Here is a 25,032-nt window from a genome sequence, read left to right on the forward strand (position 1 = left end):
GCACGTGTCGACGGGTGGGCGGAGCATCGTCATCCTTTGGCCGCCTGGAGGACGCAGAGGATGCAGCTCGGACTGACCAGTAGCTGCCGGTCCCTGCGGATGGCGATGTTGTAACATTGCGGATGCGGGAAAACGACCATTAGACGGCGTCGCTGACATCGAACCAATGACGCGCGTGATGCCGAGTGGTCCACATCGGCGCCTCTAGCCCGGGGAGAGGTCCTCGATCCTCTCTCTCGCCGCCTCGCTGTGCTGCGTGTGCGGTCCACGGGGCGCCGGATGATCCCCGCCCGGACCCGCTGACGATCCCTCTGCGGCCGCGCGGAGCCTCAGGCTACATGCAGAGATGCAGGTGAAAAATCAGATGTGCAGCGAGCGCATCTCCGGCAGCGGCGACGATGACCCAGAGCAGGACGACGTCAGCCAAAAGAAGACCTCGTGTTTTTCCAACATCAAGATATTCCTGGTGTCGGAATGCGCGCTTATGCTGGCGCAGGGTACCGTGGGCGCTTATCTGGTGAGTGACTTTCCGTTTGCATCCTCATCATCATCCTCATGCATTGCTTGTGTTGTGTGCGCGTCCTTCAAACGCGCAGACAAGGCCGCGCAATCGAGTCATAAGAACGAGCACCAAACGGAGAGACGAGGCCTGTGCAGCTGCCGCATCGCAGCTTCTCCACGTTGTTGTTTGTGTTTCCAAATGACGCCTTGCGCGAGGTCTACAACCTGCCGGCCTAGTGCAGGATGTCGGCGACATAGCAGCCTGGCCTGTCTAGGGGGTTCTTAAAGTCTAGACGCTGCACCAAAAAGAAAAAAAAAAATCATCATAGGATCAAAGCCAGCCATTAGTTTCCAAAAACAATTGGATTCATTCGAGACTTTTGTTCATTGGTGTGAAATGTAAGTGTGACTGATTGTTTGTAAATGTGCCCTGGTATTGGCTGTCATTCAGTCCAGGCTGTAGCACACCTTTCACCCTAAAAGTCACCTGGGATAGATTCCAGGTCACACATGACATCATTAATATGAATGATAAGTGATGCTCATTGAGGTACAGCAAAGGGTGGGGGTATTGTATGCATTTGTACATATTTTTTAATAATCAGCCGATTAATCGGTAATCTTTATTTTTTCTGCCATAAATTGGCATTAGCTTAACAAAATCCATGTCAGTCAGGCCTTACCAATGATGTCATAGTTGTTGAGTTGAAGCCCTTCCTTTCTGGGTGTCATAAACATTTGACTCCATTGAAGCTACGCTTACACATTTGGCATCGTGGATCAGTGGTCGCCGAAAATAACACTATTTGTTACCTTTGGGTTGGCATGTAAACGTATAGTAACAACATGGGAAACGTTACAATGCGCGTGTAGCCATAGCTTGTAGCACGTCACAGCGGAAACTGTTACGTCATATGACATTTCCATCCGAAATGCTTGTTGGCAGAGGACAATTATGGGGCATTTTTGCTTAGTGGGGTGCCATGAGATTTTTAAATAAATAAATAAATAGATAGATAAATAAATAAAGTTGGGCGTGTGTTTGTTTACATGCTGACCTTGGCGCAGAGAGCACACTTTGGGAAATGGAAACACTTTACATCTTTAAATGTCGTTTCCAAATGCATTATCAATTTGCAGCCGCACTCGTCCTTGAACTCTGCCCAAATCAAAAGTGCACTTCTCGTAACCAAGCTATTTCATCTTTTATTAAATACTTTCTGTTTTGTGTCTGTCTTTCAAGGGCAGATGCATTTTCTCTACATTCGGAATGTTTGAGGGTCATCACAGGACCGTTATTTTTTTCTTCCTTAATTTGCTCAGAAAATAAATAAATGTTAAAGAAGCCATATCATGCTAAAACAACTCTTTACATCGATTTTGGCCATGAAAAATTGCTTATTCTTCACCGAAACACTCCAAAGTGGTGTTTTCAACAAACAGGTCCTCACATTGTGACGTCACAAAGCGAGTAGCAACCTAAACACACGGCCAATTTCTCAGAGCAGCTGTCCTTGCAATTTGAGTTCTCAGGTGGCTGTTCTGATTTTGGTGCGTCAAAAAAGTCCACGTTTCCACGAACTCCCTATAATATGCTCAAGTACTTGTCATTGCTGTTTGGTTCACTGACTGTTTTCCTTCCATGAAGTTTCGAGATGTCGTACTTTGTGAGCGGTATTTGAACGCATCTCGCGAAGGCGGGGTTTATGAACAAGGCGTCTTCCGGATTAGAAAAATCGCCAACAAAATGAGTCGGATTTCAGGGGAAAAAAATAGATCGCCATTGTGCCAAAGGTAATATAGAATCGTCTATAACGTTGGAATGCTCGAAATATCTATTTACAACGGCATTTTTTAAATGTGTAGTCTGCACTGAATTGGCCACGAGCCACAGATTGATGAAGACTTGAAAACGAAATCATAGCCAATCCAGACACAAACATTTACCAATTTATTCTTTTCAATGCTTATATGATGTGCAAAATGGCAGAAGTACAGTGTTAGTGTACAAAAAATAACTAGCAAAAGTCAAAATAGAGATTCAACTAATTTCCTTGGTAAAAGTAAAAATGCACAAACTCTGAAATTAAAAAAGGTCAAAATAAATACAATACAGGTTTCTTAATTTCCAGATCAGAATTTTCCACCTCCATTGGTGGGAGAAAAAGCCAAGGAAAAAAATACTCAATTTCAGTACAGATACCTAAAAATCTGCAGTACAGCAATACTTTTATTTTTTTGCCATCAAGTCTCACAAGTCATTCATCACAACAGCAGCTGACTTTTGCACTTCCTGCTCACTCATAATCTTCTCTCTGCAATTTCCTGCCAGGTGAGTGTCCTGACCACGCTGGAGAGGCGCTTCAACCTGCAAAGCGCTGATGTGGGCGTCATCGCCAGCAGCTTTGAAATCGGGAACCTGGCCCTCATCCTTTTTGTCAGCTACTTTGGCGCCAAAGCTCACCGGCCGCGGCTGATCGGCTGCGGCGGCATCGTCATGGCGCTGGGGGCGCTTCTGTCCGCCCTGCCTGAATTCCTCACCCACCAGTACGAATACGACGCCGGCGACTCATGGCACGCGGAGGACGGCCGTGACGTCTGCTCCAACAGCTCACGCTCGGACAACAACGACTCTGCGTACAAGTGCGGCGACCGGGCCAACACCAACATGATGTACCTGCTGCTGATCGGCGCTCAGGTGCTGCTTGGCATCGGCGCCACCCCCGTCCAGCCTCTCGGGGTGTCCTACATTGACGACCACGTCCACAGGAAGGACTCCTCTCTGTATATAGGTAAGTCGGAATAAGCAAAGTTCATATCATAAAAAAGTAGCCGCTATCCCTTAGCATCACTAAAATTCAAAAACCTTTTTTGTCGATAACTGCACTGATGTTTTGCATCATCAAACACTAAAACCCCAAAGGAAATGGATGTGCTTGTCGTTTTTAGTTTTTTTTTGCTAAGACAAGATAATGATCTGCCGGGTATTTTGTACACTTAATTCCACAAAGGACACACGCTACATCCTGTCTACCAAAGTTGCTAAGGCAACAGTGCAGAGGCAGACAGGGAGTGAGGACGCTCATGTTCCTCTTCATCTCGGAGGGACTGAATCACAATGAGACCAAATAAATGAAATAAAAAGCCATATAGAATGTTGCAAATCGTCCTCTACATTCATGTTTCCCCGATCGTCATTGAGCCATATTGGAAAAATCGTACGGCACATCCCCCAAATGAAATATCACAGTAAGGATGAGATTTGGATTTGGGCAGGTTTGTTTCAAACACAAAGCTGATGTGCTTGCAGGAAGCCATGACGCATTTTGTTGTATAAATTGCAATGCAGGTTTATTATACCTTCTGCTGTTTAATGGACAGAGCAGTTTACAGCTGACTTTGTTTTTTTTTAACCTGGCCCATTTATGTATAATTGTCCCCCCAAAATTGGTAGATTAATATTATGTATCCACATTGTCATTAAGCATTTCATTAATTTACCTATATTAAATAACAAATACAAATATCATTATAAGAATTAAATTATCATTATATTGACTTATTGGTTAATTAATTATGATGACTACATTTTAAATAATTTGTTGATTGTAGTTTATAAAGAATAGTAAAATAAAAAAATGTACTTGTGTTTTTATGGTAAAAAAAATTCAATAAGAAAATGAGACAGAATTATTTATTTGTATTATTTATTATAAAGCCAAAAATTGTATTATGTTGTCTATGATACTCTTTGCTGCAGCCCTTTATTTTCACTCCGCTCCTCCATTTCTTTTTTTTTTTCTTCTTTTTTCCCTAACAATGGCTCTTTGGTCGCTCATTGTTTTGCGGAACTTGGAGCGCCAAGACACGGCTGGTGTGTAAGCCAACCTTCTGAATAATGCAGTGTGACACAGAAGCAGTTAGGAGTTGTTTAGCAAACACGGCAGCCCACCATGAAATATTAAGTGCAAACACTTGGTGCCGAGAAGCCAAGGCCACCCGCAGGCGCCTGGCCAATCGATAACGGCCTCCGAGCGGGATTTAGTCCACCGGGAGCACTCTGGCGACTACTTAGTACTTAGCGATTGAGCAAGGTGAGGTCACCCACATTGCACCTAGTCCACTCCGTGTCTATGCAGCCTCATTATGGTCAAACAACCACATCCATAAATCGTTTCAATATGTTCAAGTTGCAAACTTGGTCACAGTATGTAGGAACTTTACAACTGGAGGCGCAACGATTAATCGACCATTAAATCGATTGTCAAGTTAATCGCTATTGATTTTTTGATAACCGATTAATCGTTTGGATACCGATTTTTAATTTACAATTCAGAATCCTCAGAATTTCAACACTTTCTTTTTACTCTGGAAAACAATGCTTAACATTTTCTGCAGATTTTCCAACATGATATGGATCAGAGCATTAACTGAATCAAAATAATTTTTGGGTTTTTATATCTTTAGACACAATGGGGTCACAGTAGCAAAAAAGACTGAGTCAAACTGTCCTCATGGGAGAACCTCAGGTGTTGCTAAACATCCATCCATCCATGAAATGGAAAAAATGATGAAATCACCCTGTTTTCTTCATTTTAGCGTCTGTTGTCATTCATTTATATTGGTCCAAACATATGTACTACACGTTTCGTTGTACAAGGCATTTCAAATGAAGAAGAACGCAGTGCACGAGAGGATGCTAAGCCACAATAGACTTGTTTATAGTAGCAGAAGAAAGGCACAGCATCTCTCCCTCTCCTCCACGTAATGCGTGTAAGAAGCTCTACCAAGCCACTGCAACAAAATGTTTGCGCCGAGGAAGCGGCGGACGCTGACTCAGCACTCAGCCTGGCTTTTCATTGGTGCACCTTTGCTAGCGTGGCTTGTGAAATGATTACTATGACCTCATCCCTCTTACACAACACGACCACTGGCCAGCACCTTTGACGCCTTCGTCACTTCATACTGCCGTTTTTTTTTAAATAATAGCCACCTCTTTTCGACACCACACCCCAATTTGTAGCAATGTGCGTGATATTATTAGCTATTTTTTCTATTTTTCACCTTCAACTTAAAACACTTCCCAGGTCTTACCTCAAGCACTTCACTGTGCAATCGAGTAAGTGCTGCTTATCGGAAGCTTACGCTGGCAGCTAAAGCTAATCTCTCCATTCAAAAGCTCGGCTTACATTTTTGGCTTTGCTGTAATGTTTCGCCTCAATGTGCCACATACAGAGTAAATAAAGTTGATCTGATTGATTGATTATTCGATCGATTGGTTGATTGATGGATCATTTCATTGATCCAACCATATTGTTGCTATCCCACAAAACGATTGGCATAATTTCAGATTGTTTATATATTTTTTGTATTATTATTTTCTATTCAAGCATTTATGTTGAAATATTACCAAAATAAGTATTATCAAAGGAAGTGACTATCTTCCTCCCTGTTGTGATTTGTCCTTTTCCAATCTCTCTCATCACCAAGCTCCCTGTAGGCTCTTCTTTGTTTGTTGACCTTCCCCTCCTCTCTTATTTATTCAAGTGGGCAATCTGTCAAGCTGCCACCTGCAAATGTCTGACCAACACTGAAACAACAGCAGAAGGCAGAAGTGATGTTTTTTGGGGGGAGAAATAGCGGGCAAACAATGGATCCTATCACTTAGCTTTGCATACATGCCAGGAAAACTAAACTGCTTCATTGAAGTCATAATAGAATAAGAATGATAAATAGTACAGATGGTATTCATTGTTTTTAATCATTATAAATAGCCAAACTAAACCTGGTTGCAGTGATACCACCATGTTGCTAGGCAGAATTCAAGGGGCTAGCTAATAGCTGCCCCATCAGCCAATTTACACATTTACAGTGCCTTGTTGCCTGGCATAGTTCATAAGGTTCAATCCGAACTACCCCATTAGCCAATATAAAATAATCCTGTCCATTAGCTAGCAAGATCAAGGAATCGTATCTGTTGTAAATCCAAACAGAACCCTAACCAAAGCACAACCGTTGTTTAAATATTAAGTGCACCTTGTTGTTTATCTGTTTTCCCTATAAGTCACTTTTACACATAAAGTCACATGAAAACGCACGCACACACAAAATTGGGATTTTCTCACCCAAAAACTGTAAATGTGTATTAAGTATTCAGTAAAATCCATGCCGGATGTGGTGGGGCACTGACCCAAACCTTTTGCATTTTAACATCACTTCATGTTTTGAAATGACTTTGAAGCAGAACTATCGTACATAGTACAGCTAAAATTATGATTTACCGTTGAGGTGATTGTATTTGTTATTTGGCGTAATAGCACAATGTTGATTTGTGGTGCTGCTTCCTTCTAATGTGTTTTCCAATGTCCTCATAAAGGCCAGCGTTGATTCTTCCGGTGTCATATTCCACTGATTGCCTCTCACATCTGCGGATGTTGCTGCAACATCAATAAGAGATTTACGTTGGTCTCGGAGTGCTCATTCCAGGTTTTATAATGCTGTGCGACTGAATTCGAACAGACATTTAATATGTTGAATGGGGGCCTTAATTGGGTACATTTGACGTTGGAGGTTTATGAGAAGGAATAATATAGAGTCTAATACAATTTGTGGTCTAGATTGTTGACCACGCATTGTATTATGTTCTTGTGTCACACACTGAGATCAGTCCAAATATTAATAATCATACCCTTGAAATTAATGTCAATCACCTTATTGCATTTCAATGAGTCTCCAAAAAAATATATTGCAATGCTTTTTCCCAATGTTGCTTGCTGAAATATTGAATCATACAAATAATGTTTTTTTATTCATTCATTTATTAACTTCATGGTTAGTTCATTAATTGTAAATAATACGATAGTGAAATAATTATTTAGTTAATTTTAATGTTTTAAATATAAATATTACACTGAAAATATGATTTTTTTTTTTTTTTTAAATCCTCTTGTACAAATCAGCCATCTTTAAAAATCAAACATGGCACAAAGGCTTGCTGACCCCTGTTTGAGTACTTAATTGTCTACTTGATGTTTGAGCAATCACCTTCGTGGGCCCACCGTGGTCAGACAACTTGAAACTTTAGACAACTTCCTGTTTGATTATTTATAGTGGTGCAGGCTTATGAATAAATAATTGACTTCACCTTACACACAGTTCAAATACATCTATCTCACCAGGAGACATGACAAAGGTCAAAAAGGTTATACAGAATACATCAATCATTCAGTAAAAGCAGACAAATCATGTGACATTAGAGGTGTATGATAATAAAGATAAATATGCTACATCTGTGTATAGAATATAAATGATGGTGACATATTTTAAATGTGATGTAAATGTGTTACATTAACATTTTAATGTAAACAATTGAACATGACTGGTTCAATAGCTAATCCAGAATACTGTCAATTGGTACGTGATCACTGAGTGGATTTGAAGACAGGCTCCATTTTGCGTCACAAATAAAAACCCAGCCTTGGTTGAGTAGCGCCATCTGCTGTACAATGAGGTGAATGCACTCTGGTTTGCATTCATGCTGGTGTTGTTGTCTTGCAGGTATTTTATTTTCCACTTTAGTGTTTGGGCCTGCGTGTGGCTTCATCTTAGGTTCCGTCTGTACCAAAGTCTACGTTGATGCCGCCTTCATTGACACCAGTGAGTTTGTCTTTTTTGTATTTATTGATCGTTACTGAGCACTAATATGGCACGCTGGTTTATACACCTGCTCTAGAGGATGAATGAATGATATTTTCTGCCCACTATAATAAATTGACACGGTCCTCTTGTCCCTTGCAGGTGAACTGGACATCACCCCAGAAGACCCTCGCTGGATCGGGGCCTGGTGGGGGGGCTTCCTCCTGTGCGGTGCCTTACTCTTCCTGTCGGCCCTCTTCATGTTTGGCTTTCCTCAGGCCCTGGATGAGCAGGGCCTGGATGGCGGCGGGGAGAGCGAGCAGGCCATGCTGCCTTCCCCTCTCAGCCTGGACTACCAGGACAAAGTGCGGGGGGGCATCCACGGCTTCGACTTGAACAGCGGACTCTCAGTATGCCAGCATCTTAGAGGTGCAGTACATACTTGAAATATTATGAAAGTATGCTACGTTAGCAATGTATAAGACAAACTTCTGAACCACACTCCAAAATTAGTGGGCTGAATATTTACTGTGACCCTACTGTAACTTTGCAGCTCGCAACTACTAATATCCTCCATTTTGAATTGTTTGTTTTTATTGCAGTGATCCCGCGAGTGACCAGGCACCTTCTGTCCAATCCCGTGTTCAGCTGCATCACACTGGCGGCTTGCATGGAGATTGCCGTGGTCGCCGGTTTTGCCGCTTTCCTGGGAAAATACCTGGAGCAGCAGTTCAACCTCACCACCTCTTCGGCCAATCAGCTACTTGGTAGGCGGGGCTTTGGCCTCTCACCCGTTCTTAGCCATTGTCGCGAGCTGACGTTGGTTTGGGTTCAGGCATGACAGCCATCCCGTGCGCCTGCCTGGGCATCTTCTTGGGCGGGTTGCTGGTGAAGAAGCTGAACCTATCGGCCTTGGGCGCCGTACGTATGGCCATGGGCGTCAACCTGGTGTCCACGGCCTGCTACGTCTCTTTCCTTTTCCTGGGCTGCGACACCGGCCCCGTCGCTGGGGTGACGGTTGCCTACGGTAACGAGTAAGTCAGGTCATAAGCCCGTTTTCGTCACAACGGATGCGTCGTGACGTTCTGCTCTATGACTACAACTCGATCGCCGTGACATGTTTTGCAGGACGCTACGGCACTGGCAGCGACCCGATTCTCCTTGCGTCAGCAGTTGCAACTGTTACACGTCCTCGGTGAGCCCTGTGTGCGGCTCCAACGCCGTCACCTACCTCTCCGCCTGCTTCGCCGGCTGCACCAAACCGGTGAGTGAGCACACGCATCCTTTGGACCTCATGTACAATCCCGACGCTGCACAAAACAGATCCTTGACGGTCCCACCGACTGTTTGTCAGAACCTGACAGGTTGCGCGTGCATATCGAGCAACGTCGAGGAGGCGGTGGCTTTGCCGGGCAAGTGTCCGAGTCCGGGTTGCCAGCAGGCCTTCCTCACCTTCCTGTGCGTCATCTGCCTGTGCAGTATGATCGGAGCCATGGCTCAGACGCCCTCCGTCATCATCCTCATCAGGTCAGGATGGGGAACTCTAATGTCGAAAGTGTGGACTGGTACACAGTAATGCCGATCGAAAGCAGCAGCTTGTGTCCACCAATTTGTATAGAGACTTTTTTTTGGACCTCCACTGTTCTGTACTATTATGTTGATCCTTCTGGCTTCTTTAGGACGGTGAGTCCAGACCTGAAGTCCTACGCCCTGGGGGTCCTCTTCCTACTCCTGAGACTTATCGGTCAGCTGACTCATAGCAACACACTCTCAATTTGTATTTTTTGGGAGCTAAAACAGTAGATGCTGGAACGACCTTAGAAAACTATTTATTGACATTTATAGCAAAGATTTTCATTAGCACAACAAAGCAAGCCAGTTGTTTGCTGAAAAACAATGTTGTCATTTTTATATCTTATAAAGGATATAAAGTTTAAGGGCACTGGTGTTTCTATTTAGCTAGCTTGCTAGCTAGCTTACTAGCTAGGACGGACAGAGTGCTAATAATAATACTGTAACTTCTGCCACTCCAGGTTTCATCCCGCCGCCGCTGATCTTCGGCATGGGCATCGACTCGACCTGCCTGTTCTGGAGCTCGGTGTGCGGCGAGAAGGGCGCCTGCATGCTGTACGATAACGTGGCCTACCGCCACCTCTACGTCAGCATCGCCATCGTGCTCAAGTCGTCAGCCTTCGTCCTCTACGCCACCACCTGGCAGTGCTTGAGGCGCAACTACAGGAAGTACATCAAGAGCAGCGAGGGCTACCTGACGCCCACCGAGCTCTTCTCCTCCAACGTGACTCTGGACCGCCTGGGCAAGGAGTCGGTCCACTCGGACGCCGCCAGCCGGACCAAGTTCGTCTTCAACCTGGAGGACCCGGAGCCGTCCGACAACATGGAATCGGTCTTGTAGTCGCCACGGTTACGCGACCGGCGGGATTCTCCTCATCAAGAGCCTCATCTTCCTCTTCGCCGCACACAAAGGTTGCACTAAACTCATTTTCATTTTTTACTGAAGGATGGACATACTTGAAATTAATTCTGTCTTATTTTGCAAACTTAACAGCATTTATGTCAAGCGTAATATCGCCACTGTCCAACTAAATGCATGTAGCGCTACATTTTTAGCTGCCGAAAAAAAACTTTTTGGGTTTGTCTGGAGAAAAAAAAAAAAAAAACGAACAATTTGCTTTAGCGACAAAAAAAAACTTTTGGTTTGGCTCAAGACAAAATTATTTTAAAAAAAAAATTCATTTTCATACAATTTGGAGATTCCTGTTTTTTAATTGGACATCCTTCATATTCATCTAAACATAAATAGGTTTAGAATTCACCATTAGACATAATTTAAATAAGATGCTATTATAACTTGCGTATTAATGTGAAAATGTTTTAATTAGACAATTTTATATTAGTCATAAAATCTATCAGCTATTGATGACATTGATTAGATTAGTCTAATTTATCATTTGTAGCGACTCAACTAGCAATTAAGTCACAAGTTGTGACACTTGAATAGGGAATTTGCACATTTAGTTTTGACGCAAATGGATTTTATTCGTGGTTTATTCATAAGAAAGAGATTCGTGAAAATTAACACATGAAATTTTGTACCATCACACTCGCAGTGGAACCTCTTAAGTCCATTTTGGATTTCCATAGAATTAGTCAAACTGCTGATTGTTTAAATGAACATTTACATTTTTACATTTTGCAAGTGTAATAAGAAATTGCAGTAACTTTAATGACACTAATGCTAGTGTCATACTGTTTTTAATATAATGTCACTTCCTCAAAGGAAGTTTTAAAGACCACAAAGGAAAACAAAAATTCTTCTAAATTGGTGTCCTGTCAAATTGGACTTTCGAGGCTCTACTGTGTTCCACAACACCTTCGATGTAGCGTGTTGTCATCAGTGTAGCAATCAGCACCGCCTGTGTGCCACAACACAACATCATCCTCGTAAAAAAAAAAAAAAACTATCCAAAACCGGGACGTACCATATCCGCCGTGTGTGTGCGTGTGTGCGTGAGTGTGTGCATACAAAGTGCCAAAGTGACGCATCATCATGGACCAACACCACAAACCTCCTCCAGCTTGTATGTAGCCTTTCTGCGACATATTAAGCAACTTGTTGGGTGTCCGTGCTCTAGAGGAAATAGGATGTCCTCACTGTTGCTAGGTAGAACTTTCATCAAGTGGACGTGCTCTTTTCTGTTTGCATCCACGCCGCCGAAAAACTCGGCGGATACATAAGAGCAAACCGACTTTAGCGTGCCTGGAACGTCCTTGACGACCATGTTGTCGTTGCCGTGACAACACCGGCTAAAAGAAAAAGTAGACGCTGTTTTTCTTTTAGCACTTTAAATGTTTTTTGCCTTGTGATGCGAAAAAGTAACCTTTAGAACAGCAATGCCTTTTTTATCGTGCAAGTACTAATGAAGATTTCTTCATATTCAACATTTTTCAATACATTTAAAACCATTCAGAAAATTCATTACATCTTGGTAGATAAGAAACTTCAATTAAAATTTTAGGTTGGGGAATTCAACCAAAAATATTTTGCTAATGTAAAAATTGGCTTTCAGCAAAGAAATAAGAGTTTACAGAGCTAATAATTTCTTGATAGTTCCCCAAATTAAAATATAAGAACAAAAAAAAAAAACTCAGCTTCTCAACTTCAAACTGTTCAGCTCATTCAAAATATCTTGGGAAGAAATTTTCAAATCCCTCAAATTATGACATTTTTCATGACAACATTCCCAAATCAATAGCTATATTTTATTTTTGAATCCCCTATCATTTCATCAAGCTTTTTTCATTCTTTATTTTTCCCTCATTTTAGTTCATTGCGCAACATTTCAGTTTTGCATCAGCTCGTTCTACAGAAATTGCATCCTCTAGTTGTGATGATAAAATGATGCTTTATTTTTATGAACGTGCATTATGGGGACCTGGTAACAGGTTAACCTTTTTTTCTTTTCTAGCAAATTGCACGCAGAGTTTACTTTGGGGATGATATTGAATGAATTAATAATAATTAAACAGAGGAGGGAAAAGGGGCATTTAAGTAGAAAAATTCACTTTTTTATATAATTTAGATTTTTTTTTCAATTACATAAATTTGTATTTATTAAAAAAAAAAGCTTTATGTCCTGTATATTATTTGGAAAGGATTACGATGATTGTATGTTCATTGTATATAAATTAAATATACTATTTTTGCTTTTAATATTAAGACACCCTTTGCTTGATTATTGTTACAGGAGAAAATACTTTGCGGGTTGCCATTTAACAGCACAAAATAGTTTTTTTCTGAATCAAGTAATACGTTTACGTTCCAGACCAAAATGGAATAAATAATCTAGTGAAATACTGCCATAGCATGTTTTATAGCATTTATGGCAATTAATTTAAACCAATACAAACACATTTAAATGCATATAACTTATTGCAACCAAGCAAGCGCAATGGATAAAAATATTGTCAAGTACAGTGCAAACAATAAAAAATGTTCAAATAATTAATCATGCCCAAAATGTATATTATAAAATCAATCGACTGCAGTTTTTTTTATCTGTAGGCGTAAAAAACTGGATTAGAGGTTAACTTGTAAAACTAGGCCATGCGCATGACTTGAGTGTCATATTTCTCCTTCATCTACTTTGAAATTTACACCACCGCAGAGTAAATTGGGTACCACCATCTAGTGGTCAAGAATGGAATTACATCCAGAATCAACAAGCACTAGAATAACATGAGTTACTAATTGTACAAAAAAATCCACTTAATAGCAAGACCGTCATTCCAGAACCAGCGATTGGGGCGGATTTACTGCAATCCACAAAATAAGAAAGCGTGTGTATGCGATGTCATCATTAAATGAACTTGATTTTGGTCGGAGGCCGTATTGTACTATGTTTATTATCAAAGTAGAAATAAGATTGGTTGTGACAGCCCTTATATCCGCTGGTTCTCCACCACGATCTCATTCCCGCCATGGATGATCAGCAAGCTCAAGCGGTACCTCGCCTCGTGGAAGACGGGTCGGGGCCCGGTCGCCCCAGGTCGTGACGTGGCTCGGGCGGGGGTGTTCGGCGGGGCGGCGGCACAGCCAGGCGGAAAGCACGCCATTCTATGTCACAAGTGACTCTAAGGTCGTGTCGCTGTTTGGGCGATTGACTCGATGACTCGAGACTGGACGGCAAAGACGCAGCTGACAGACAAATGTGTCTTCCACTCGTCTTCACTTTTCAAGCGCTCTGGCCTCCGCAACCCGCGGCCCACCTCGCCGTGACCTTGGCCGTCTGTCACGCACAGCTACACGGCCAGTAACATTTTTAATGTTGTCTGAGGACGACAGCACAGTGAGGTGTGCTTAGCACGTCTCCCTCACATATTGTCAGATTCGCGGTATGGCACCATGCAATCCTCCACACGCCGTTCGTCTCTAATTGGCCATCTGTCAATACACATAATCATAATACATAATCATAATACAGACATCCATCCATTCACATGGGAAGACAGATAATACAACAACACTCACAAACAAGTGTTCTTTATCATCTGCAAAGAATTAGTGCTAAGTTGTGTCTGTTTCCATGTAAAGTATATCCTCATTACACTGCCCCCCAGTGGCCAAGGTTTGCACACAAGAAGGAGCGGCACAAAACTGAAGCAAAAAAAAGCAAAAACTCTCTTTACATTCAGTTTAATTGTCATTACTGTTTGAGTTTATAAACTAGAACACACAGTTGTTAGTTGTACTATGTTCATCTTGTTTTCAATTGTCAATTATTTTACTGGTTCTTTTATCACAAAATATTTGGTTTGTGATAAAAGAACCAGCAAAATAATAGAACACAAAGTGTTATTCGCTTTTAAAAAAAAAAAAGGAACACAATACAAACATTCTAGTTGGGTTTTCATGCAAGCCAAGAACCGATTAAAGGCATTTCCTTTCATTTCAGGCAAAAAATATTTTTGGTCAAAATTTGATTTATGCTATTATAGCAAGTACAATATGCATGCAATACTCACAATTGAAACATCACTTTGTCCATGTGAGAATGTCAGCAAGTCAAGTGGGATTGGTTGCACCTGGCCTGCCCGTCGGTGGTGAACACGCTCGTGTCAGTCTTTGCGAATCACGCTCACCGCTGCTTAGCGACCTTGAAAATCACCCGTGTCACTCGTGCCCAGTGGCCTTAGTGCCACATGTCTGATCACGTCACGGCCGGTAACCCATCCAAAACTTTCAAGGCAGATGTTCAAAAATCCTCAGTGCTTGTTCATTCAATGTGTTTTCATACCAGCACATCGAAATCAACAAGTCATCTGGACACACAAATGAAATGCTTTCCTTCTGAAATACTTTCACATATTTTAGAATGCAAGTTCAGGTCTATGGTGATGTGCATTAAGTATCATAATATATTTCCCTTTTGTCCTTTATGCCCCCGCTTGTGTCCACATGTCCTTCTTGTGTGACCATACTTCCCCCTTTGTGTTCCCCCATAGCATCCCTTGTAAGTTTTTTTATTTGCCTCAAGTCAAGTGTACTCTATATGTTTCCCACTTTTGTCCCAACTGTGGGCCCCACGGGCCTTCGTTTTTCCCTTGTGTCCTTTTTGTGTGACCCCAGCACCTTCCCACCACCCACATGACATCTGTGTTCCCATATTGACCTCCCCCTTCCCTTTTGTATCTTATAGACTGTCCCCTTTGGGTGCCCCTTATGTCCTTTTTCCTATCTGGCCCTGTGTTAGTGTGTGACAACATGTCTGGATGCGGTGCCTGAGGATGTTTGTAGCAATGAGTCAAACAGCATTTACACACGACTTAGCATCAACGCACATCGGCTTCTGAGGACATTTGGATGACTGCATCTTCATATAGGCAAGCGCACACAATGCACAACAAAACAATCAACTGCTGTACACAGCGACAATCCAGTGGTCCAAATAGGCGAGTAAAGTGTTTTCTACAAATTTAGTTTGACACTTTTCTGCCTGTACAAATCGTGATGGCGACATTTTGACCCTGGAACAGATTAAATGCATTATTTCCTTTAACCCAAAAAATCTGCTCTAAGGCCAAACTGTCACCATAATATTTTTCTTTTCTTTTCTAGCATTCGCTGTGGGGACACATTGTGTGATGCACTACTCCTTGGTAACACCAGGGGGCGTCATGTCACTGCTATAGTATAGAGCTGCAGATGCAAGTCATGTGATCAGTGAACCCACGCACCTATTCACACACAAAGGCGCACGAACATGAACTCACACACCCACTAACAGTCTCGCACACGCACTTGCACGCACACACTCGCTTTAACCACGCCTCCCGTAAAACGTCACAGCTGATGATGTCACACCCCCCGCCTTGTCCGATTCAATCCTGGAGCTAAAAGAAAACACCATCAGACCCATCAGACCTCCACGCATGCTTTCTCTCTTCTTTGCGTGCTACTCAGGAACCGATTGGGGGTACAAGGCCTGTCTGGAGAGCCGGGTAATAAGCGGGAGGACCTGGAAGTGGATTGTTTATTCTTATTTTTTTTTATAGATAGGATAAGCTTATTGGGTGATCGGCACGCACGCTCTTCTTTCGCTGCGGATGGCACGCGAATGAGCGGCTTTGATTTTTTTTGTCACTTTCATCCTAAGTGGAGGTGACAAGGAAAAGCGAGAAAGAGTGCAGGAGGGGGGAAGTTTGACGGACATGGCGATGGTGGCGTGGAGGAACCCCGAGGAGGGGACGCTCTCTTCCCCGATATCGCATGTTGCTCCCTTGGCTCTGCCGGTGCACATGAACCCACCGTCGGCTTCCCTGGAGATGCCCCGCGTTGCAGCACCACCCACCGCCGCCACCACCAACACTAACAATAGTTCTTCTTCGTCGTCCTCGTCGTCGTCGGACAAGCAGGCGAGCGCGCACATCGAGTGCATCGTGTGCGGCGACAAGTCCAGCGGGAAGCACTACGGCCAGTTCACTTGCGAGGGCTGCAAAAGCTTCTTCAAGCGCAGCGTGCGCCGCAACCTGAGCTACACCTGCAGGGCCAGCCGAACCTGCCCCGTCGACCAGCACCACCGCAACCAGTGCCAGTACTGCCGTCTCAAGAAGTGCCTCAAAGTGGGCATGCGGAGGGAAGGTACGCGCCGGCAGCATTCTTTATTGGTATTATTACGTGGATTTCTGAGCATTTTTAAGTGCTTCGAAGCATTCCAACTTAAAAATGTTGAGCACATTCATAAGAAGTATTCGTCTAATTTGGGTTTATTCTACATTTCCTGTGACAATTCCGAAATTTGACATCATTCCATTTTTTTATGAAAACATTCCCAAATAATGAAGGCATTTTGCAAATGGCATTTCTTGATTCAAACAATTTCACACTGTTTGTGAAACATGTTAAAATTATAACGGTAATTGGCCGGATGTCAACATAGTGCAGTTAAACATTTTTTCAGAAGGAAAATCTCAGTTTACAGCTTGGTGGCAAAGGAAAAAGTTACTGGTATGTGTGGTATCTATTTTTTTAATGAAATCGTTATGTGATACTTTTATTTTTAATTATTATTACAATCCTTCAAGGAGAAATTCTACTTCCCTTTATCGTTTCATCCTGTAACATTCAACTTCATGCATTAATTGAAATGAAATGTGTTAACTTACTACATTATTTAGGAAAAAATAGCCTGACAAGTCAGTATTTCTTTAAACACGTAAAAAACAAATTAACTCCATTTATTCATGGGTTACATTTAAAAAGTTGATTTAAAAAAAATCTAGAAACTGAATTGCCTTCTTCCAGATTTATATTTAATCCAAACAATAGTATATCTGGTCCTGTATAATCTTTTGGCAAAACGTGGTCATTACAAGGCTAAAATGCGTTGACCTTAATAATGATGTTTATTCCCAATCAAATTGATGAACTGGGATTAAAAGAAAAAAGTGGTTATATTTGTTTGTTTTTAAAAAAAAAACGTATAAACAATGTAAGAGGAGCCATATTTTGATAAGGTTATTCTCACTCAAAATGGACGCCATAAAATGAAAAACCATGTGATTCATCTCAGCCAATCAATGCTGACAGAAGATCCACTACAGTATTATTAAATATTTGTATATTTTACAGACATATGCTTTTAAAACATTTTACAAGTAAATAACATATGTAGCCAATTGAATAATTGATTACCATAATAGGCCATAATTTGGTTAGACATTTTGGGAAGAAAAGAATATTGAGGTTGACAGAAAGTTTTAATTTAAGATATATTATAGACAAAGCTTTAATTTCAAATTCTGTATTTTTAATTACAAAAATAGCGAGGAAAGAAAACACAAATGACGTTAAAAATTAAAGCAAATGCAGTCACATGCGTGGGTGCGCGCACGCGTGTAAATTGTATCTTGCGTTACCACTCAAATATCACCAACGTATTGATCCGAATCATACCAATGTAAGCAAATATTCATCAATCATAGCAGTGAAAATTAGTTGTAGTTGAAAAGATCCCCCCAAATGGCGCGTGTGTGGTAACTACACCGAATGATCATCCAAATATCAACAATGTACATGATCGGAGTTTGACTCATGCATAAATATATATCTGTATCGAATCCAGATGAAACCACATTAGTGAGTTTCGATGCAGCAAAAGTTTCGGTTTGGAATTGAGGAGGCGGGGCATGGGTCTGTCAGTCGGTCCCTGCGCGTGTGCGTGAATGGGGGGGCGGGGGTGAAACCAACCGGGACGCCAAGAAGACAGCCAGTCCTAAATTTAGCACCTCTCCAACCCCCCCTCTGGCGTGATGGCGGAGAGACTCGCACGCGATCCAGAACCCACTTTAATCCTCTCCCGTCTTGTTTCAAGTCTGGTTTGTTGGCATCTTTCAAGTGCAGTCCGTGATATTAAATGCACGGCACATTCATTTTTAGGGCATGATGAACTAGTTCATTAGTAGTGTTATGGAACATTTAGTGTTTTTTTTATGGCAACATTTGTATTGCTTCTGGCATATTTAGTGTAGTATATATTTTTTTGCGTTACACTACAGTTGTTTTATTTCAGTGATGGTAAATTTCAATAGCCATTTATATCTTTTATTTCTATCTGTTTATATTCATTGATTGGATTCATTTTCTAGCGGTGCAGCGAGGCCGGCTCCCCCCGGCGCAGTCGTTCCACGGCCAGTTCTCCCTGAGCACGGGGGAGCCCCTGCAGTGCCACTCGTACCTGTCGGGCTACATCTCGCTGCTGCTACGGGCCGAGCCGTACGCCACGTCGCGCTTCGGCTCGCAGTGCCTGCCGGCCGGTGGCTCGGTGGGCATCGAGAATATCTGCGAGTTGGCGGCGCGCATGCTGTTCAGCGCCGTGGAGTGGGCCCGGAACATCCCCTTCTTCCCCGACCTGCAGGTGTCCGACCAGGTGGCTCTGCTGCGGCTCACCTGGAGCGAACTTTTCGTACTCAACGCGGCGCAGTGCGCCATGCCAGTGCACGTAGCGCCGCTACTGGCCGCCGCCGGCCTGCACGCAGCCCCCATGTCGGCCGAGCGCGTGGTGGCTTTCATGGACCACATCCGGGTTTTCCAGGAGCAAGTGGAGAAGCTCAAGACTCTGCACGTGGACTCGGCCGAGTACGCCTGCCTTAAGGCCGTCGTGCTATTCACTACAGGTACGTGACCATTTAGGATTATTAACGTGGTATTTTATTACCTGGCGTGGCAAATGCACTTCCATAGGTGAAGTAGTTTAAAGCAACCTAACTGCAAATATTTGTTTTTATTTTCATTTCATGATATATTTGAAAGAAAAACAATATACTATGACATGCCAACATAGCAAGATAGCAAGTCACCGGGCCATGCACCATCGCTCCATGTGACGTCACGAAGACAGTGTGACCTAAAGATTATCATTGTGTAAATTGATTATAATTCTGTATATGCAATATAAGAGTGAAAAGTGATAATGATCATCAACATTCACTCTTAAATTGTATATACTTAAATATATATATATATATATAATGTATACATTTATAGCATATATATGTATATAAAAGTAGAACTAATCAATGAATAACAAGTGTCCAGAATCTATCAAATCCATGCGATAAATGATGTATGTGGTTTTAAATACAAAAAGTAGTGGCATCTTATGTAAGAGCTTCCGTCAAGGCAGTCACCCTACTTGACCCAGTTGAACCCGACCGCCCTTAAAGGGACAGGCCGCATTTCATGTGGCATGGAAGACATGGAATTAAATGCATCAGTCATGTCGTGTGGAAGGAGACTCAAACCTATATCTTTTATTTGCTATGAAATGTGGTGTAGTTTTGTTTTGTGGCATACTTGATATAATTTTGTGTTCTTTTATGGAGTCTAAAGATGCTTCGGGGCATTGAGTATGTGGTACTAGGCTCCCTAAAGAGACATGAAATATTTTATTTCTTATATTTAAGGGCAGTGTTGATTTTTGAACTCTGAATAATGTTACAGTGGTGTACAATAATATTAAATGCAGTTTTTAGGAAGAAAACATCTGCTCTTGCTTTTGGAGTGCAAAAATCGATGGAAATATTTTGTATTTACTGTTGTTATGGCGCATTATTTAAATATATTTATTGTTATTTTAAAGTGTAGTTAAAGTAGATTTATTGTATTGCTCATTTCTAGTGCATATATATTTATGTGTAGTTTTATGGGACAGTAAAAGAACTTTTTGTGCTTGTTGTAATTTTGTGGCCTGTTTAATGTTTGGTGCTATTTTAAGCATAGTATATTTACTGTGTTGTTTTATAGCAAATATTAAGTCTTGTTTTATGGTACACTTAAAGTGCATTTATGGTGCTGTTTTGTGGTTTATTGTAAATATTGTTTTATGACATTACACTAAGGTATCAAGTAGATTTTGATGTTTTATGGCATAGTTCTTGTTTTGCTGCAACCGGTTCTTGTGCGCTTGCGTTTGGGTCCACATGAGTCCGTGTGGACACGTGTCATCAAAGTGGGACACATGTCAGCGTACGGGAATGCTCTCCGCTTCTGCTCCTACCATGTCGCAGCGCGGTGTCCTACATTTGACGGCGGCCATCTTGGCGGTGGCGTGCCGAGCGAGCGGGTCAAACGAGGTCGAGCTGGATGTTTATCTCGGTGGCGGCTTGCAGATTTGTTGTTGTCGTCTCGTACGTTCATGCGCCGTTGATCTAGTGGAATCGCCGACCCCATTAAGTGATTTCCTGTTATTTAGTCTGATGCCCTAATATAATTTGGGAAAAGTTCGAGTTTGATGAGTTGTGAACAGATGCCATCTTTGAGTTGACATTTAAATCCACTTACCAAGATGAAATATCATTGCCATATTGTATTCTTTGAATGAAAATCTGTCATGATCAAATGGAAGCAAGTGCAAGAAGCTTGTGTAGTTTACATGCATTTTTTAAATGAATTTACAGATTATAGCTTCAGGACTCACTGGGTAGTTCATCTCAGTGCAGATGGACAATAACCCCTAATAAATCTTGCAGGTTTGAACTCATTTTGTGTGACACTCAAGGCATATTTACACAAAATAGTCATCACCTGAATAAGAATTTAAATGCAATTTCCCTGAAAAGTTGACATGACCCGCGACCCCCGTGGGGACAAGCGGTATATGATGGATGGATGGATGGATGGATGGATGGATGGATGGATGGATGGATGGATGGATGGAAGCTGACATGAGCTTGCTTCCACACAATATTGACACATCTCTTTCTATTCTTTTTCTTGTTCTTTTATTGGTTCAATGCCTGACCAGACGCATGCGGCCTGTCGGACTCGGCGCATGTGGAAGGTCTTCAGGAGAAGTCTCAGTGCGCGCTGGAGGAGTACGTGCGCAGCCAGTACCCGAACCAGCCCAGCCGCTTCGGCCGCCTGCTGCTGCGACTTCCGTCTCTGCGCTCCGTGTCGTCGGCTGTCATCGAGCAGCTTTTCTTCGTGCGGCTGGTGGGCAAGACGCCCATAGAAACGCTCATCCGCGACATGCTGCTGTCGGGCGGCAGCTTCAACTGGCCTTACGTGCCCGTCCAGTAGCGCCCCTCTGTGGGGGGAGGGTGACTCAGCTGAGGTAATATCGTCTCTTCCAGGATGGACTTGCACAGCCTAAGACATGACATTGGAGAGACACAAAATAGATAGAACGTGCGCATCAAAAACTGATTTGCGGCCACTAATCTGTGTTTTGTTTTGGGTTTTTTTGTTTTTACTATTTTTTTTTGTTTTGTTTTCAGCTATTTGCTGAAACACTCACCCGTTCGCAACGTTGTAAGTATTGTGTGCGCATACAATATTATTTGTTTGATATCATTCCCATGAACAACTTTAGTCCTAGGTGTAGAATAATGGAACACAGGGTTTTCTTATCTTATCTTTTTATTAAAGGTGCGCTCCATTTGACTTGACAACTGTCTAGGAATGAGATGAATTTCATTCATGTATTTTGTGAGCACATTATGCCTATTTCATGGCCACAGATTAGCACTTTGTGTGCACATTTTATCTATATTGTGGTAAAAACTACCCCACACACCCCCGTCCTGTCTGTGGCTCCGAACAAACTTTTCCTATTTGAGATTACTGGACATTTTTTGCAGTGTTGTAAAAGATCTATAGCCCCGTGTGTGTATATTTATCATAGTTGTCATTTAAGAAAAATGTTTTAAAAAGGCAGCAGGGCTTTTTCAAGATATTTGTTGTTGTGTGTTTGTCAATATATTTCTTTTTCATTTCCAGAGATGGCACTTTTTTCTGTTAAGGACTAAACAAACAAAAAAAAAAGTAAAATTTTACACGAAAAGCACGCACAACCTAGCAATTAGCTCAATTTATATAGCAAGAATGCAATTGAGTATATCAGTAATGTCATTACTTTTTGTAACAGCCAGTAAAAAGCAAACCTCGACACATTTTGTTACTTTTATATTTTTATTTATTTATAATTGTGTGTGTTTTTTTACACTGTTGTTGTTTGGTTGAAACACAAAACTGATGGGGAAAAATTTAAAACTCAATTTGGAGATATTTTTCATTCGACAGCAATGATGGATTTTCTGAACAACAATAACTATTTTTTATTTTTAAAATTATCAACCAAATATATTCGTTTGATTTTTACTCCACAACATGCAAATATCCAATTTTGTTGTTGTCATTTTGACAATCCTCAAACTGTAAAAACATTCAATAGAAACGTGCAAAAAGATTGGAAAAAATTTATTTCTTTTTTTCCAATTGGTGACTGAATGAAATCATTCATTATTCAAAGAACAATTTCAAGAAATTCGTCAAAACTCACACCAGCCAACAATATTAGGGACTTGAAAAAAAAATCATTATTTTATTTATAATGAAAATATTGTAGTAATATATTGTGTTATTATCACGGCTCGTAAGATGTGTAAATTGTCCTTCTCGAGATTTTTCGTTTCCAAGTAAGTAATGACATTGCTCATTGCTGCGTGTGCGCGCGTGTGCGTGCGCGTGTGTGTTCTTTTTGGACAAACACTCATGTTCTGTGAAAGCGTATTTGTTTAACATAATTGCTACTGTGTTAAATTATAACTCATCATTTGTACAAGAAATAATGATAATAAAGTGTATTTGATTTTAACACATGTAAACATGTCATTTTCACACTACATACACGTAATGGGGTGTGCGCAAGTATGAGTAACTTTTCACGTGTGTGTGTGTCTGTCTGCGTGCATGTGCGCGCGTGTGGATTAAACAGCTTCTTCGCTTTGGGGGCGTAATGAGGGCCCCCCTAGGGGCTTCTGTCACTCCACTTTAGCCTGAGAAGCTTGACGCTGTGGTTCCACTGGGGGGTCCGGGGCCAAAGGGGAAAACATGTACGGCGGGGGAGCACCGCTGCTTTTTTTTTTTTTGTAACACACACATTTACACATTCAAACTCACGGTAGTGATGTGCATTCCAGTTCTTTGAAGTGAACTGAACCTTTAGAATCACTTCACTCAAAAGAGTCGTTCAAACAAATCGTTCAACGAATCTCCCCTCCCCAAACACACACATCCGTTTTTTTGTTTTGTTTGTTTTTTTAACTTCAATAACACACAGAACTAAGCAATACACCAGACAAAAAACCATCAAGTAAACATCCCGTGGGAACAACATATACATCAAACAATACAACTACCCCCCCCCCCCCCCAAATAAATAAATATTATATATAATAATAATAATTGGCTCGGGTAATTCACACATTTCTTTCTATAATACAACACCTACACACTGATCCGTTGGCAACAGTCTCTCACCCGGTCGTGAACGGGAAGTTGCGTCACTGACTCGTCTCGTTCGTGAACGGGAAATTACGTCACGGACTCGTAAAGTCCCCCTTCCTAAAGTGATTCGTTCTTTTTTCAGTTCATATGGCTTTAACCAGTAGGTGTCGGTAATGCGCATTGAAGCTGGTGCCACCTCGCCGTAAAACAAAACGAAGAAGAACGAGTCCGTGAGTGAGTGATTTGTATTTCCAGTTCATCGCGAGAATGGATCAGTGAGGGAATGAATCCTGACTTTCCCGTTCGCGAACGAGCATCAACGGATCAGTCAGTGAACGTGTTGCGTCTCCTGGGGTGAACTATGCAAGCCAGAATGTCGATTTACGATTTGCCAAGGAAAGAAAAAAACACTCACTGAAACACCACTTCTTTTATGCACGTTTTCTCCAAGCTAACGGCTAACTTTATTGCATGAAGGGTTGCGCCGTTATGCAACAACGGGGAGATTATGCTTCTCTTTGGGTAATCTTGATTTTATAACACTTATAGTAGTATTTAAATAACATGTATGCATATATACGCCTAAATATTGTTATCCAATATATCTACTATAATTTCACATTAAATTGCTGATTATTATTATTATTATTGTTTTTTTGGTTTTTGTTTTGTTTTTCTTTTAAATAAACATTTATGTTAAAACTTGTCTGGTGTTTTATTCCTTGTTTTTATATTCGCCAATTAAAACATAAAAATCAGACATTTGGTTAACTGCTTTATATGACAATATGTGTTTTACGTTGTTATAGGAGTTGGTGTCCCCCAAAATAACAAATGTTGGCATAACGGATTTTTTGTTCAACCTTTTATTCAAATACAAACACATTCGGTATAATAACACCATCAACTACAATCCAACAAATACAAAATCAAAACATCAATGTCGGCATAACGTGTGTCGGCTGGCATAGCAGCAACGCTGTCTGTCACTCACTCGTGAATCTTCGTGAACGAACCTGAAAATGGCGGTGTACCTAATAGAGTGTCCGAATGACGTCACTGATCAAACAGCCAATCAGAAAGTGGGGGTG

At 41.6% G+C, this 25,032-nt stretch overlaps 2 protein-coding genes across 3 annotated transcripts; both read left to right on the forward strand.

The window, feature by feature from the left end:
- Nucleotides 1-326: 326 nt before the first annotated feature.
- On the forward strand, nt 327-12,874 carry LOC119119994 (solute carrier organic anion transporter family member 3A1-like). Of its 2 annotated transcripts, XM_037246559.1 has the most exons (10): nt 347-517; nt 2,834-3,293; nt 8,059-8,157; nt 8,299-8,565; nt 8,739-8,903; nt 8,972-9,170; nt 9,265-9,400; nt 9,491-9,663; nt 9,816-9,880; nt 10,170-10,549. In XM_037246559.1, exons 1-10 carry the CDS (start codon nt 347-349, stop codon nt 10,547-10,549), a joined length of 2,115 nt encoding a protein of 704 aa, XP_037102454.1. The 2 variants fall into 2 exon arrangements, with proteins under 2 accessions (XP_037102453.1, XP_037102454.1); XM_037246558.1 differs by having other exon boundaries at nt 327-517; nt 9,265-9,663; nt 10,170-12,874.
- A 3,188-nt stretch (nt 12,875-16,062) lies between these two features.
- Nucleotides 16,063-23,313, forward strand: LOC119120015 (COUP transcription factor 2-like). Its single transcript, XM_037246592.1, has 3 exons — nt 16,063-16,795; nt 18,802-19,329; nt 21,459-23,313. Exons 1-3 carry the CDS (start codon nt 16,366-16,368, stop codon nt 21,731-21,733), a joined length of 1,233 nt encoding a protein of 410 aa, XP_037102487.1. The 5' UTR covers nt 16,063-16,365; the 3' UTR covers nt 21,734-23,313.
- The last annotated feature ends 1,719 nt before the right edge of the window (nt 23,314-25,032 follow it).

Source organism: Syngnathus acus, chromosome 3, assembly GCF_901709675.1.
Source record: "Syngnathus acus chromosome 3, fSynAcu1.2, whole genome shotgun sequence".
In the NCBI taxonomy this organism is placed as follows: domain Eukaryota; kingdom Metazoa; phylum Chordata; class Actinopteri; order Syngnathiformes; family Syngnathidae; genus Syngnathus; species Syngnathus acus.

What these genes read in the sequence shown, in the direction of transcription:
- LOC119120015 (XM_037246592.1), top strand. Translation starts at nt 16,366, where the DNA reads ATGGCGATGGTGGCGTGGAGGAACCCCGAGGAGGGGACGCTCTCTTCC. An exon ending in AGTGGGCATGCGGAGGGAAG is followed by an intron (nt 16,796 to 18,801) that starts GTACGCGCCGGC and finishes TTCATTTTCTAG; the next exon opens with CGGTGCAGCGAGGCCGGCTC. An exon ending in CGTCGTGCTATTCACTACAG is followed by an intron (nt 19,330 to 21,458) that starts GTACGTGACCAT and finishes ATGCCTGACCAG; the next exon opens with ACGCATGCGGCCTGTCGGAC.
- LOC119119994 (XM_037246558.1), top strand. Translation starts at nt 347, where the DNA reads ATGCAGGTGAAAAATCAGATGTGCAGCGAGCGCATCTCCGGCAGCGGC. An exon ending in TTCGGCCAATCAGCTACTTG is followed by an intron (nt 8,904 to 8,971) that starts GTAGGCGGGGCT and finishes GTTTGGGTTCAG; the next exon opens with GCATGACAGCCATCCCGTGC. An exon ending in ACGGTTGCCTACGGTAACGA is followed by an intron (nt 9,171 to 9,264) that starts GTAAGTCAGGTC and finishes CATGTTTTGCAG; the next exon opens with GACGCTACGGCACTGGCAGC.